This window comes from Sinocyclocheilus rhinocerous, unplaced genomic scaffold, assembly GCF_001515625.1.
Source record: "Sinocyclocheilus rhinocerous isolate Xijiao unplaced genomic scaffold, SAMN03320098_v1.1 scaffold40, whole genome shotgun sequence".
Classification (NCBI taxonomy): Eukaryota; Metazoa; Chordata; class Actinopteri; order Cypriniformes; family Cyprinidae; genus Sinocyclocheilus; species Sinocyclocheilus rhinocerous.
In genome coordinates, this window is record NW_015624837.1 from 856,051 (window position 1) to 870,621 (window position 14,571).

The window sequence follows — 14,571 nt, forward strand, 5'->3', positions numbered from 1 at the left end:
TGTTGGCACTACAGCTCATTCGTTTTGCAAGACAGAGGAAGGCATAGACAGAAGTACATTAACAATCATTAAATAAATTGCTAACTTCATCATAACTGTCATTTAGTACCCAAACAAACCAAATATCATTCCTTTTTCGCATCCGATCATAAACAAAACCCTTGCGAATAGTTGAATGGAACCGGTCTGTGTATTTCGTCTTCAGGAAAAATGTGGAACCCAACATTCAAGTAGATGTTAAGTATTGCCTATAAGTTGTAATAAACAGATCATTTTGTTTAGCAAAGATTTACCTGGAGAGCACTTCCTGTGTGGGTGCGGGACAAAATTGACTGGCTTGTTACAGTACTGAGCGAAATATGAACGGAGATAGAGACACTGGCATTGTTGTTTGCTGCACTGGCTGCCATGGCTACACAGAAGCACCCAAAAAGACAAGGCACCACAAAGAATCAGATATTAGAGACTGGTCCCACTTTACCCATCCCACTCTCGACGTGTACAAATGGCGGCATGACTTCAATATCAACTAATCTGATGTGTAACTTGTTTGACTTGTAAGGCAGTAATCTAAAACGAACCAATTTGGAATTATATGTGTACTGTACAGGGTTGGATTTGTCGCAAATCCTGACCTATATCTGATCAAACGTGGCGATGTTGGTCACTACACATCATGCTAGTGGAATAATAGAAGAAAATATCACAGTGTAGTTGAAAATATCACCTGGACTGTCTTACCTCAAGTGCGTTATTAGTTACCGATTCTGTAATTGGACTATGAACGTATCATGGGATGCCAGGCAGCCGAGTCACGCAACCGTAAAAACGAGTAGTAGTCTTACACATCGTTATGTAACAGGGTTGGTGATATCCCAGCAAACAACAGTGCATCAATGTGCCAAGCACCTACAGAAGTGGAATATCAGTGACTTTTTTGGCACTGGACGGGAACAGGGAACAGGAAACTGAACTTTCTGTAGCTTAAACGGAAAACCTGATATTATGAGGGTTACGGAATATTGATGTTTTGGAATAAGAATTGCATGAAATCGCCTGCCCGTCCCCCATTCCCCTTGGCCAGGTTATAAATCCAAGTTGTTATCTTGAAACATAGTCTTTGCATCCGAATATCCCAGATAACACTCGCATGAGAGGGGTGGAAGGGTCAGAGCAGCAACCAAGGATGGAGCTGAAGAAGTAAGACCTACAAACCAAAGTCACACGCATACATACACAGAATGCACACACTCACTGATAGCTATTGTCTATCCTCATCTCTTTTCCATCCATGGCAAAAAAAACCTCCACCTCGTCCACTACAACCGATCTGAAGTCTGCTTGGAAATTTTCAGCAGGCACAAATGGGGTTTGTAGCAGCCCATGCGGTGAAACTTGGCATCCCATGTTAATGTCTGCACTTATCTCACCTGGATGCTAAACAAAGCGTCGGAACAACAAAAATTACCTCAGCCCTCAGAGAGCAATTCATTCATTCTCAATTGAATTTATGAAATCTGGGAAAAATTACCTCAGGCTTGGAGGTAAACAAGTGGCTTTTTGTAGAGGTAATCCTCAGGTTTGTTTTAAGTACACCGTATATAGGATATTGAAAAAAAAACATTAAATTATTTTACATATTAGAAACCGTCATTTGTTGGTTGGCACCTGGCAACCCAGTAAATCCTCAATATGTGCAACCTCGGCATGCATTTGATGGTGGTGTATAAACTTAGCTACTTTCAGGCAAAAGCAACACCTTTTTCTCCAATGATTTCATAGTACATTTTCAAAAAAATATTGCACAATTCAAATAAAGGACCTTTTTGTTATATAAAAAATTATTATAGTACATTTTGAATGCGAATGGTATACCATTTACACGTGTAAATGTGTTAAGGTTCTTCACCTTTTGAGAATCTGTTAGCTTTTTTCTGAAGAAATGGTTTAGGTGGACAGAAAAATGCAATTTTGTACAGGGAATGATGGAGGATTACTAAAGGTTAGAGTTAAGCACCACACGCTGCAAACATTTCTGTTCATTATTACACTGTAAAAATGGTAACAAGCAATTGTTACCTTAAAGATTAGTTTTCTAACTCATGATCTAAACCTCAAAAATAACTTTGCCAATGTAACCTATTTCATTAAGGTTAGCTTAGACATATTAATTATTATTTTTTTCTTGAATAAAACCAATACATTATTAAATCACCAATACATGTTAAATCACAAAAAGCACTTTTTTAAAATTATATGACAAAATATGTTACCAGAGTATTGTTATTTTGTTTTATGTGTGTCTGTGTTTATGTATGGAAGGATATAAGGAAATATATAATATAATATGTCCTATTTGTTCTGTCTAGCTTTCATCAGTTGCACAAATACATACACACACACACACACACACACACACACACACACACATGTCTGGTTTGCTATTCTTGTGGGGTACACACACACACACACACACACACACACATATATATATATCAGTGGGCCATATGTAAAATAAAAAAATCATGCACTACTGTCAAAAGTTTGGGTTTGATAAGATTCCATCTTTTGATCAATGAAGTTACATTTATTTGATGAAAAATACAGTATAAACAGTAATAATGTGAAATATCATTGCAATTTAAAATAACTGTTCTATTTTGATATATTAGCCATTATATAGCAGCCATTACTTCAGTCTTCAGTGTCACATGATCCTTCAGAAATCATTCTAATATGCTGTAATTGGTGCTCAAGAAACATTTCTTATTATTATCAATGTTGAAAACATTTATGCTGCTTAAAATTTTGGTGATAACCTTGATACATTTTTTTTTCAGGATTTTGTATAGATGAATGGATGAATAAAAGGTTCAAAAATTACAGCATTTTTTTTTTAGATAGAAAAGTATTTACGCTATTCTTTAAACAGAAATAGAAAAGTTACTGTTTATTGTCAGTTTTGATCAATTTAATGCATCATTTTTTCTTAAAAAAATCGTACTAAGCCCAAATTTTTTAACAATAGTGTATACAGTAGTGTAAGAAAATATGTCCCATTCATTCAATCTAGTGGTCATAAAGTGCACTTTCACATACTATAGATGGGTTAAAAAAATAGTGGGCCATATGTAAAAAAAATCATATATTCCCTCAGATTACAGAGCTGTAGATATCACATCACTAGTGAGATTCAGTAGGAAAAGACATGTTAAGATAATATTAAGGCCCTTGATGATCAAAATTGCGGTGGCAGTGTTATATGGTAGGTCAACGCCAAAATTTTACACCAATTTTACACCAATGACATCATTGCATTTTACTTGAAAAAAGCGATTGTACCTTTTTGGCGCAATTTGACAACAATTTCAATTCTCTTCCCCCTTAATCACAGGAGAAAAGGAGTAGGGCATCATGTGCTTTTTCTGACAATCAAATGTGCTTTTTAGTGTCTAGCTGATATTGACTCACTTGCCATCTTTAAGATCAGTTGTCACCACAACTGTTTGGGAAAAACGTAGGCACAAAATGGTAAAAGCGAAATCAGAATGAGGATGCTAAAGACTATGTTCCTCCATCATTCCCACCATGCACATGTCAGAGGCGACAGGGCCACAAACACCATCAAACATACACATTAGTTGAACATTCACACCATAGTAACCCAAACTAGGGAATGTTGTATTTCGGACTATTTGTTCTCCAACTCTACACTGTGTTAGTCAAAATATATGTTGAATATTCTCTGTTTAGACTCTTTTAGATGCACTCTTATAGTTTGAGAGTACAACTAAATAAAAACTCTGAAGAAAAAAGCACCAAGGGAAGTGGAGAACCATAGAGGGCATGAGAGTAGAGAAGGAACAGCATTGCATGCCTTCACAGGGATGACTCGTACTGGAGCAGCTCGTAGAGGAGGGGTCCATCCCTGTACCTGATGCCCACCACGTTGGGGGTGATGTACTGGAGGATGTTTATGGTTCGCCGCAAACGTCGGTCCACAAAGTGAGCATCCCAGGCTGGGTAGCGCTTCCTGGGCATGTCGATCTTGATGAGGGGCCCCTCGGGGGGGATGGGCCTACCCGCCGCATCGGTGGGCTCTGTGGATCTCACCTGGAACACCGGCAGACAAGTGTCTGTGGACAACTAAATAAAAACTCTGAAGAAAAAAGCACCAAGGGAAGTGGAGAACCAGAGAGGGCATGAGAGTAGAGAAGGAACAGCATTGCATGCCTTCACAGGGATGACTCGTACTGGAGCAGCTCGTAGAGGAGGGGTCCATCCCTGTACCTGATGCCCACCGCGTTGGGGCTGATGTACTGGAGGATGTTTATGGTTCGCCGCAAACGTCGGTCCACGAAGTGAGCATCCCAGGCCGGGTAGCACTTCCTGGGCATGTCGATCTTGATTAGGGGCCCCTCGGGGGGGATGGGCCGACCCGCCGCATCGGTGGGTTCTGAGGATCTCACCTGGAACACCGGTAGACAAGTGTCTGTGGCGGCCTCCTCCGGCTCGCCGTAGTCCCCTGAAGCCATACCCCTGGTCGGGGTGGCTTGGGAGCCCCGAGGCCCTGGAGTGGGAGCCATGGGCTCGGCCTCAGGTGGTAAGGGGAGGCCCCAGAGCAGCTCAGCACAGCAGGAACTGGCCAGCACCCTCAGCCGGGGCCCCATAGGATGCAGGACCCCGTAGTAGAGGACCATGCAGGCCACTCCGGAGGCAAAGCACAGGAAGACGCCGCAGAGGGCGGATGCAGCGTAGGAGTCGGTAGTGACCGGGTCTCTGTAGATGTACCACAGAGCGGTAAGGATGGTATTTTCCACCAGCACCAGCAAATAATAAACCACCATGCGGTATCGGGTCCTTCCCTCCTTGACATTAAACCAGCAGAAGACGTAGACTATGCCTACCATTATGTTGAATAGCACCTCTTCCCACTTGGACATACAGAAGTCGGTGCCTCCGTGGATTACCCAGAAGGCCATGGCACACCAGTGCAGCACCACAAAAATGCCAAAGTAGATGTGGAAAACTGAGGCAAAGAGGGCGAAAGATAGCGCCCGAGAAGAAATGGTGAAGAAACGCCAAAGAAGATGCACCACCGCTCCCCTGTAGCTCATGCTCTTTTGGTCGTCACGGGAATCACGCAGAAGCTTGTGGTATGAGGCCAGAACCCAGGAAAGAGAGAGGAGAGACGCAACCGCCGACACACCTGGATGATAGAGAGACATACAATTATTCTTATTAAATACGTAAAGTGTCATTGCTTATTAATATTTGGAATTAATATGAATATCTTTAAAAAAATAATAGTATTAATAATACTAAATAAGCACACAATATTTATAAATGATAAATAATATTACAGTTATTGAAATAAAATATAATGTATATAAAATAATGAAACAATAAACAATGGGGTCAGTAAGATTTTTTTCTCAAAGAAATTAATACTTTTATTCAGCATTAAATTGATCAAATGTGATAGTAAATAAATGTATAATGTTACTAAAGATTTATATATATAAAAAAAAAATTAGTTCTTTTGAATAATCTATTCATCAAAGAATTCTGAAAAAATGTATCACAGTTTCCACAAAATTATTAAGCATCAAAATTGTTTTCAATATAGATATAATAAGCAGAAAATCATGTGACACTGAAGAGTAATGACTGCTAAAAATTCAGCTTCGCCATCACAAGAATAAATTACATTTTATTTTTTTTACATTTACTCTGTTTTTTATTACATTTCTGCCTTTAAGTCTTTTTACATGATAAATGGACAAACATCAGAACCACAATAAATGCATTAAAGTGTGGTTCATTTCCATTTCCAGGTTCTAATCTACGTTATTCTAACACCTGCAATTTTTGGAATTTTTGTGTGTGTCAAAAAAAAAAAGAACAAAACCACAAAGCAATATATGTGTACTGTGATGAATAACATAAACTATCTGCATCCAGTAATGCTAATGAAAAGCACGCTAATACATACAAACAGCATCAATCATTGTCTTATCATTTCTACAACACCTGCCTACCATTTGTTGGAGCCATTCTCCAAAACACACCTCTGTCTTGTTCTTTATATCTTTTTTTCTAAGATGTTTACCAGTCATTCTGCTGAGCTCAGACTTCATGTTCATAAAGGCATCTGCACTGCTGGCAGTGCTGTCACCTCAGACGTAAGAAATGGTTTTACGGCTCAGATTATCTGCTGCACAGCAGAAAAAAAAACATGCTGCCCCTAAACACAGTTGATCATTCAAAAAGTCTCAGCCAGGGAGGGCCTTATTATTAGATTCATCCACAAGTCAGCCTTTTTTCCAGAAGCACAATATGGATTTGCCATGATGTGTCCGGTTTTCTGACAGATTAAGACGGTCCTTGGATGTGTTGATGAATTATTACAACACAAAGCTGTGAGATCAGGTTGGGCATATACTGTTGTCACTTGAAAAGCTAATCTAACTGAGAATTGTAGCCATTCATCATGTTGTTACAGAGCCTTGAGTTGCACTCATAAAAAATTAAAGGTATATTTCCAATAGTATTTCTAATCAGGAAATTATGCTTGAGCATGCAATTCATGTGACAAATTACCAAGTCAATTAGAAACAACTTTCACTACTGTAATTATTAACCTATAGTTGCATTATGCTACACCACAATCACAAAATATGAAAACATGAGTAAATACATCTTCTGAAAGGTATACATTGTGTCACATTCTTTTTACCGAGGTTTCAGAGTTATCTCAGTGAAATGTACACATCCAAAAAACATTCATCACTGACAAACATAAGCAGTACTGTTTGAAATGTCAGCGGTCTCAGTACAGAGCCTAGAGGCACTCCTTACACTGCAGAGTTTCTGCCCGGTTCTTCTGGATCATGATGCAGAGCTGGAGAACTAGCTGTGGAGCACTTTCCAGAAATGTCTCCAGTAGACGGAGCATGTTGACATCGGCATACTCATACATCATGGCCCAGTAGAAGCGTCGCTGGTTCTCCTTTTGTCTGCGGCTCTGGATGCCAAGATACATTGTTCTGATGTACCTGCAGAGGTACAGATGCAGAAGAGAAGGAAAGTAGATATAGTATAAAGCTGGAATATACAGAGAAGGAATTATACAGATTACATTTCAGATGTAGAAAATAACAGTGAGCACAGAGGAGAAACAGAAAACAAGGGGAGGGATCAGTTAACCAGATTGATATCACATATCCATTATGGATACATTCTCTTCAAACCAGTGTTGTGTTGGGGAGGAACTAAAAGTAGCAATTTTACATTTTTGAAAAGTGTGACAGCAGCTCAGCTTTTCTTATAGTAGTGTAGCTTTTCTTGTAACAATCTACTACAGTAATGTGAAAATGCACTTTGCTGTTTTTGTCACATTTTTGCACAGAGTTTTGTGACTGAGATAGCTAAGGCTAACTACAACTACTATCAAACACAATCTCACACACACACTCTGCTAGAATGTCTCACTCAAACTTCACTTGTCTGTGTATGTTAAAGACAGAGTGTCAGTTTGTGTATTATCTGTGCTCTTTTTTAATTACTTTTTCTTTGCAGGTTACATCATTACTAAAAGGTGGCAACAAATGCTTATCTTTATAAGTCTATGAGTCATCTGAATTATTAACTCAATTGATTCACTCAGCAACACGAAACAAGCAACTGCAACTGAATCATTAGTCATCTGTATCATTCACTTAAAGGGGTCCTATTATGCTTTTTCACTTTGTCAACTTTAGTTAGTCTGTAAGGCTCTAAAAATCTGAAAAACCTCTGCAGGCAGCATACAGAGGTAGGAAGGCAACAAGGCACATCACATCCTCTATGCTGAGATACATTGATCTGATCCATTTTTGAAGGCAGCATAGATGAATTCTTTGGTGCCTAAGATATCCCACAATTCTGTGCATTCTATTCCGTGACAGTTGAGCTAAAATATTTAAAAGGCATTGTGAAAGTGTGGTTGGTGGTCAGTTTGTGTAAATGTCTGTTTTTGGCCAACATTTTCCACTTTTGATGTAATTTCAAGGGAAAAATGTGTATTGTAGTAATTAAATATTCACTTATTCACTCAGTTATTACAAAAGCTCTCTATGGAAGCTCGTTTCCGCCACTGAATAAAAAATAAAAAAGGTAATTGTGACTTTATATCTCGCAATTCTGACTTTATAGCTCGCAATTGTGAGTTTGTATCACGCAATTCTGAGAAAAAAAGCTCTCTCTATTTTGTTGTAGAGCAGAATTTTTTTGTTATGCTCAGAAGTCTGTCTGAAATCTATGGAAGCCCGTTTCCGCCACTGAATAAAAAATAAAAGAGGTAATTGCGACTTTTTGTCTCACAATTCTGACTTTTTTTCTCAGAATTGCGTGATATAAACTCACAATTCTGAGAAATAAAGTCAGAATTGCGTGATATAAACTCGAAATTGCGAGACATAAACTCACAATTCTGACTTTTTTGCTCGCAATTGCGAGTTTATATCTCGCAATTCTGACTTTTTTTCTCAGAATTGTGAGATATGAACTCGCAATTGCGAGATATAAAGTCAGAATTGCAAGATATAGTCACAATTGCGAGAAAAAAAGTCTGAATTGTGAGTTTATATCTCGCAGTTCTGACTTTATTATAGCTCGCAATTGTGAGCTTATATCACGCAATTCTGAGAAAAAAAGTCAGAATTGTGAGATAAAAAGTCGCAATTACCTTTTTTTATTTTATTATTCAGTGGCGGAAACGGGCTTCCATAGAAATCAGTCATGTGCAAGTGCTGCCTGCAAAGTCACTGCCTGATAGGGCAATGAGGTAACAAGTCAGCTGCCCAAGCTTTCATGCACAGCCACTGTCTTTGTTAGTGAGTCATTTGAATCAGTCACTCAACCGATTCATTTAACAACACTGTTTCATTTCGGATCAAAATACCACAACTGTATGTTGCTCAGAGACACGACAGTTGATTCTGCTGTGGCTTTGATTTTCAGCAATATGTTTTATATATATATATACTAACATTGAATAACATGTTCATTAGGGTTTATTCTATGTGGTTTAGTTAGCAATCAGTAGTGCGTGATAACTGGAAGTGGATAGATGTTCCAGCATACATACAGACTGCTAATCTAGCCCTATTTTGTCTTCTCTTCCTGTATTAAAGACACCACTATATACCGGTGGGGATAGTGGCCGACAGGCGCCTGTCTAGGCAGGGATGGAGACAGGGTGTTCTGTGTCAGCGACGGTCAGGGATTGATTATCTGTGATCTTGAGCATGGATGATCTTCTATAGCTCAACACCATGGAGTCACTTTATATTTATTGGAAGGCACAATCTTGGGCCACATTTTTATCTCATTTCTTACCTAAAGCTCAATTATGATGCTTTCATGCGAGAAGCTGAAACACATTAAGAGCCTAGGTGCTGAGAGGAGAAAATTACATTCAGCCATAATAACAGGACTGAGACTTTGAGGTCAACAGGAGGTAAATGGGACTCACAGGCCCAGTATCTGAGAAAATGAAACCGCCTCCTAAAAAAGAGTGTAATGATCCAACTACACCACTAGAGGGTTCACTTTACTGTTATGTAAAACAGGCTGTAAAATACAATCTGTAAAAACTGCAGACATTCAGTTACTTAAAGGTGCTTAAAGCAAAAAATTTCCCAACTACCTGACAGATATAATTAAAATAGCTATCCTGAGAAACCTCACCTGTCGTGATAGTCCTAGTCTATGTATACAGATACTAAATAAATGAATTTCTATGCTATATATTTGTATAGCTAATTATTCAGATTAATGTAACATAATAATGTTGAAGTATTGTTTGTTGATCTGATTAGCAGTTTTATCCCTGTTTTTATTAATATATATATATATATATATATATATATAAATTGAATAAATTGTGAGATACAAAGTCAGTTACAAAATAAAGCTGCAGTTATAAGAAATAACACACTCTTATGTCAATTCATTACTAATTCATAACAATTTTACATTATGGCAATTTGGTGGCGACTTGTTATGAATTCATACAATATAATTTGTTCATATTTATATGATCTGCTTTCGCCCCAGTGAGGGTTAGATTTAGGGGTGGCCTTTTCTAAAAAAATGTTTACATTTTCGAACAAATTCATACGAAATTACCAGCTCGTAAAATAGTTACATTTTCCCATAAGAACGAGTAGTAAATAAAGCTGCAATTATGAGAAATAATGTCACAATTACAAGAAGTAAATTCACAATTGTAAAAAAAATAAAGTTGCAGTTGTGAGATGTAGTCGCAATTAAAAGAAATAAAGTCAACCTTTGTAGTTGAAACGGCTTCTTTAAAAACACATCATCTAATCAATCTTGTTTGAAAATATAAGCATTTAGGAATCACTCATGGGTCCAAATGACATGCATTTTTGTGCACTTCAAATCTTTGTTACACAGAAAGCAGTGTAATACACAGTACAGTGAAAGGACTGATAGGAAACACATTTATGCACAAACTTCAAAGTTAGTCACAGATGCCGTCCCACCTCCTTGGCTCCAGTCCATAACAATGTTGACGAGTGTAATCTCCTGCCATCTCAGCTCTATGTTTCTTTCATGTCTGCTTTTGCCATTCTGTTCACTCAATATGTTCTTCATGGCTTACTCATCCACACCGTCTGTAAGTGCACCCTGTCTCCCTGCTCTCCACCTCTCTCTGGACCACCGAGCTGGGAAAGCTGTGTACATTACACTGAAATCTACAAAATCAAATTTTTACTGCTTCAGGTATGGATTTTGAATGTAAAAACTCAGCAGCAGGTCCTATATCAGCATGAAAGGGGCAGCTGCTGCTTGAAGTTGCTGTGACAACACATTAAGTACAGAACATGGCTACAGCTGCTCTAAAGTCCCACACACAATAGTTTCACAGATGCTATCTGCTTTTGAAAATGTAAATCGGTGTGAAACTCATTTTCATGTTCACCCCCTTACAAAAGTACTGTATAGTTACACCATAGTACAGTGATGCTTTCAGGTATTTGATATACTGAAAGTCAACATGAACATAAACTAGCACCAACAGCTATTTAGGCAATAGCTAGCGAGCAATTTAAACTAGCCAGAATATCTATTTGACTTGGTGAACATTATAAACTAACTGCAATAGCCGGCTCGTGGTAAACATTATGAACTAGCCTTAGCCATTTAGCTATTGGTGAACATTATAAACAAGCCACAATAGCTATTTGGCCAACTGTACACATTATGAACTAGCCTTAGATAGTTGCCTATTGATGAACATTATAAATTGGCTACAATAACCGGGTCATGGTAAATATTATTACCTAGGCTTGTAGCTATTTGGCTAAGCATAAACATTATTATATACTAGCCTTAGCTATTTGGCTATTGGTGAACATTATAAACAAGCCAAAGTCGCTATTTAGCTAATTCATTTCATTTTTTTCAAATTCATTTTTGATGACATGTTTCCAAAGTCATAATGTAAACATCTATCCAACAATGAAATTTATTCTGAAGAAAAACAGGAATACTCATTAAGAAACTAAAAACAACTTTAACGTCCCGTCGAGACTGTCCATCAATTTTTCTCTAATGGCCTAATTGTCTTATGAGGACTGTATACTGTAACTATTTTTTCTTGCACATTTGCAGGTTCTTCAGAAAATGACTGCTTCTCTCGATGACTCTTGGGAATCACATGCTTTTTTGAAGCAAGCGTGCCTTTAGAATCATTCACCAGAATGTGCTTTGAATGGAGCGTAATCTCTCTCTGCCGCTCACTGCTCTCATGAAGCTAATTACAACTATAATCATCTTTGCATTCGTTACAAAGCTTAATGGCTTCAACAGGAGCCGGTAATTATGTAAAAGTAGGAGTAACATTTGGTGGCAAACATCACTAACAACAGCAACAAAAAGACATTCTTGTGCACACCGGCAAAGCACATTATGCTTCTTTGGGAAATTTAATTCTTCAAAACAGCCTAGGCTGCAACACATCTCAGCACAAAATGTTCCAGCAACAAGTTTTTTGTCTCTGTTTTATTTAACATTATCTGAGGTTTTATGCCTCTAAATTCCCTCAAGTTATGTCCACACAGTCAGTGTTTGTATAACAAACTGATGTTATGATGAAACTGAAGACCCAGTGTTATTGAGAATAATAAAGTAGTAAACAAAAAAACATAAAGAAGCGGAACTCGACTAGATAGACAAGGCTTGACCAAGGACTCTAAACATAAATGTAAAAGACTCTCAAAACTCAGCCAGGAAAGAACAAAATGTACACTTAAAGGTGGGGTAAGCGATTTTTCAAAAACGCTTTAGAAAACTGATTCGGGCCGAATAGCAAAACAGACTTGTAGCCAATCAGCAGTAAGGGGCGTGTCTACTCATGATGTGGAGGAGAGAGAGCTCAGAGCACAGGACGGACATTAGCTGAGCCAGGCTTAATATATCTTACATCTATCCACATTCCCTTGCATAATTTGTCTATAGCACATCTGTACATACAATATACTGTTTACTGTCTCTTTCTCTATTTTTTATTGTTTTTACATATTTATTTTTACTCACTTATTTTTATTTTGTTATCTGTGTCTTGTCACTTGTCAACCTGTCTGTGTACTGGAAGCTTCTGTCACCAAGACAAATTCCTTGTGTGTGTAAGCACACTTGGCAATAAAGCTCTTTCTGATTCTGATTCTGATTAAACCATTTCAATTATAAATTATGTGCTAACTAGTCTCAATTCAACATTAACATTAAAATGCTACCTATTGTAATACAATATAGTCAAATAATAGCAACGCTCTCCCACATATTTGGCTATTCTAACTGTGCTTATTTCCATCGTTGGTATAAGTAGCAGTGGGTGGTAATGGACAAGAAATGTACAGTTTTATACATCCTGCTCTTAACATTTCTTTAGTCATTCGGCAATCCTACAGCATGAACCACTGTAGGGAAACCACCCTTACACCAACAACAACCAATGCCGATACAAATCTAAGCAACAACAGTTCATCACCGAAAAAGACTGACCAACAACAACCAATGAGTAAACAAGACTAACCAACAATGTCCAATGAAGACTTATCAACAACATCCAATGACTAAACAGGACTAACCAACAATATCTAATGACTAGTCAAGACTAACCAACAACATTGGAAAACTAAACAAAACTGACGGACAGCAACCAGTTATGGGTGTCTAAAGATGAAGATTCAATAAACAAGTTAATGAAACAAGATCTTACAAGATACAGTAAAACAAATCAAATTAAAAATAAGCAAAATAAAAATATAAACTATATAACTTAAAGGGGTCATATGATGCTATTTTAAAGATCATTATTTGATGTATTTGGTGTAACAGAATATGTCGACATGCTTTAATGTTCAAAAAACACATTATTTTTCAAATACTGTACATTATTGGAGGTCCTCTATGCCCCGCCTCTCTCAAACACGTAGTTTTCAACAAAGCCCCCTCCTTTGACAAAAATGAATCTTAAATTCTTGCAAATACGATCTACAGATAAAGGCTGTCTACACATGAGAGATTGCTTGCAGTTCTCTGATGATGGATGATGTGCATGTGTGAAAGGCTGTCAATTTATTGAAAAGAGCTTCACTCTGCTGTCATTGTATGTCTGAATGCGTCATGCACAGAGCCCATTTACCACTTCACTGCATGAATCAGATTTCTGGGGACAAGTGGCAAAACTGCACATGCATCTGAAAAATGCAAAGTGAACAGGACTTTTCACCAGAGTTTCACCTGTCACAATGTCAACAGAATGAACGGTGTAGCTTGCTGAGTTTTTCCTCAACAAAGAGAGGATCTCAAACCGTGCAGCTAGTGTTTCAGCTCCATTTCACCGCTCAATCATTCAGTCAGCTGACTGAAGGTGACGCAAAATGTTCCGAGAAGGAGCCTGTCCGCAGGAAAGAAAAATCACAAATGAGATCTCAATTGTTTCTACACTTATTAGATAACGTGAGCAAGAATTCTCTTAGAATTCTCATGTGTATATATTTCTCATAAATATGTGGTGTAAAGAGGCGTATTCAATGCACTGTATGTATGAACAGCATTTTTAATGTACTTAAAGGAATAGTTCACCTGAAAAATTTAAATGTGCTAAAAATGTACTCAGCCTCAGGCCATCCAAGATGTTGAGTTTGTTTGTTTTTAGGAACAGATTTGGAGAAATTTAGCATTACATCACTTGCTCACCAGTGGATCCTCTGCAGTGAATGGGTGCCGTCAGAATGAGAGTCCAAAAAGCTGATAAAAACATCACAGTAATCCACAAGAAATTGACATGACTCCAGCAATTAATGTTTTGCAAATATCTATCCATAATAATGCTTTCTCCAGTGATAATTTTGTCTCGTCTGAAACAGGAGAGAAATAAGCAGAGGTCAAGCACCAATTACACGTGAAAACAGTCCAAAACCATTGTAAACAAATATATTTTTGAATTTTGATGTGAGAGGGCAACAGGGCATGGACTTTTTCACTGGAGGA

General features: G+C 37.8%; 1 protein-coding gene across 1 annotated transcript in view; it reads right to left on the reverse strand.

Annotated features, from left to right (window-relative positions):
• Nucleotides 1-4,182: 4,182 nt before the first annotated feature.
• Nucleotides 4,183-14,571, reverse strand: part of LOC107746102 (XK-related protein 6-like) — a 50,475-nt gene continuing 40,086 nt past the window's right edge. Inside the window, exons 2-3 of the mRNA XM_016560189.1 lie at nt 6,862-7,058; nt 4,183-5,209 (exon numbers count right to left, since the gene is read on the reverse strand). Coding sequence (XP_016415675.1) covers nt 4,236-5,209; nt 6,862-7,058 — 1,171 coding nt within the window. The 3' untranslated portion in view covers nt 4,183-4,235. The remainder of the gene's footprint in view (nt 5,210-6,861; nt 7,059-14,571) is intronic.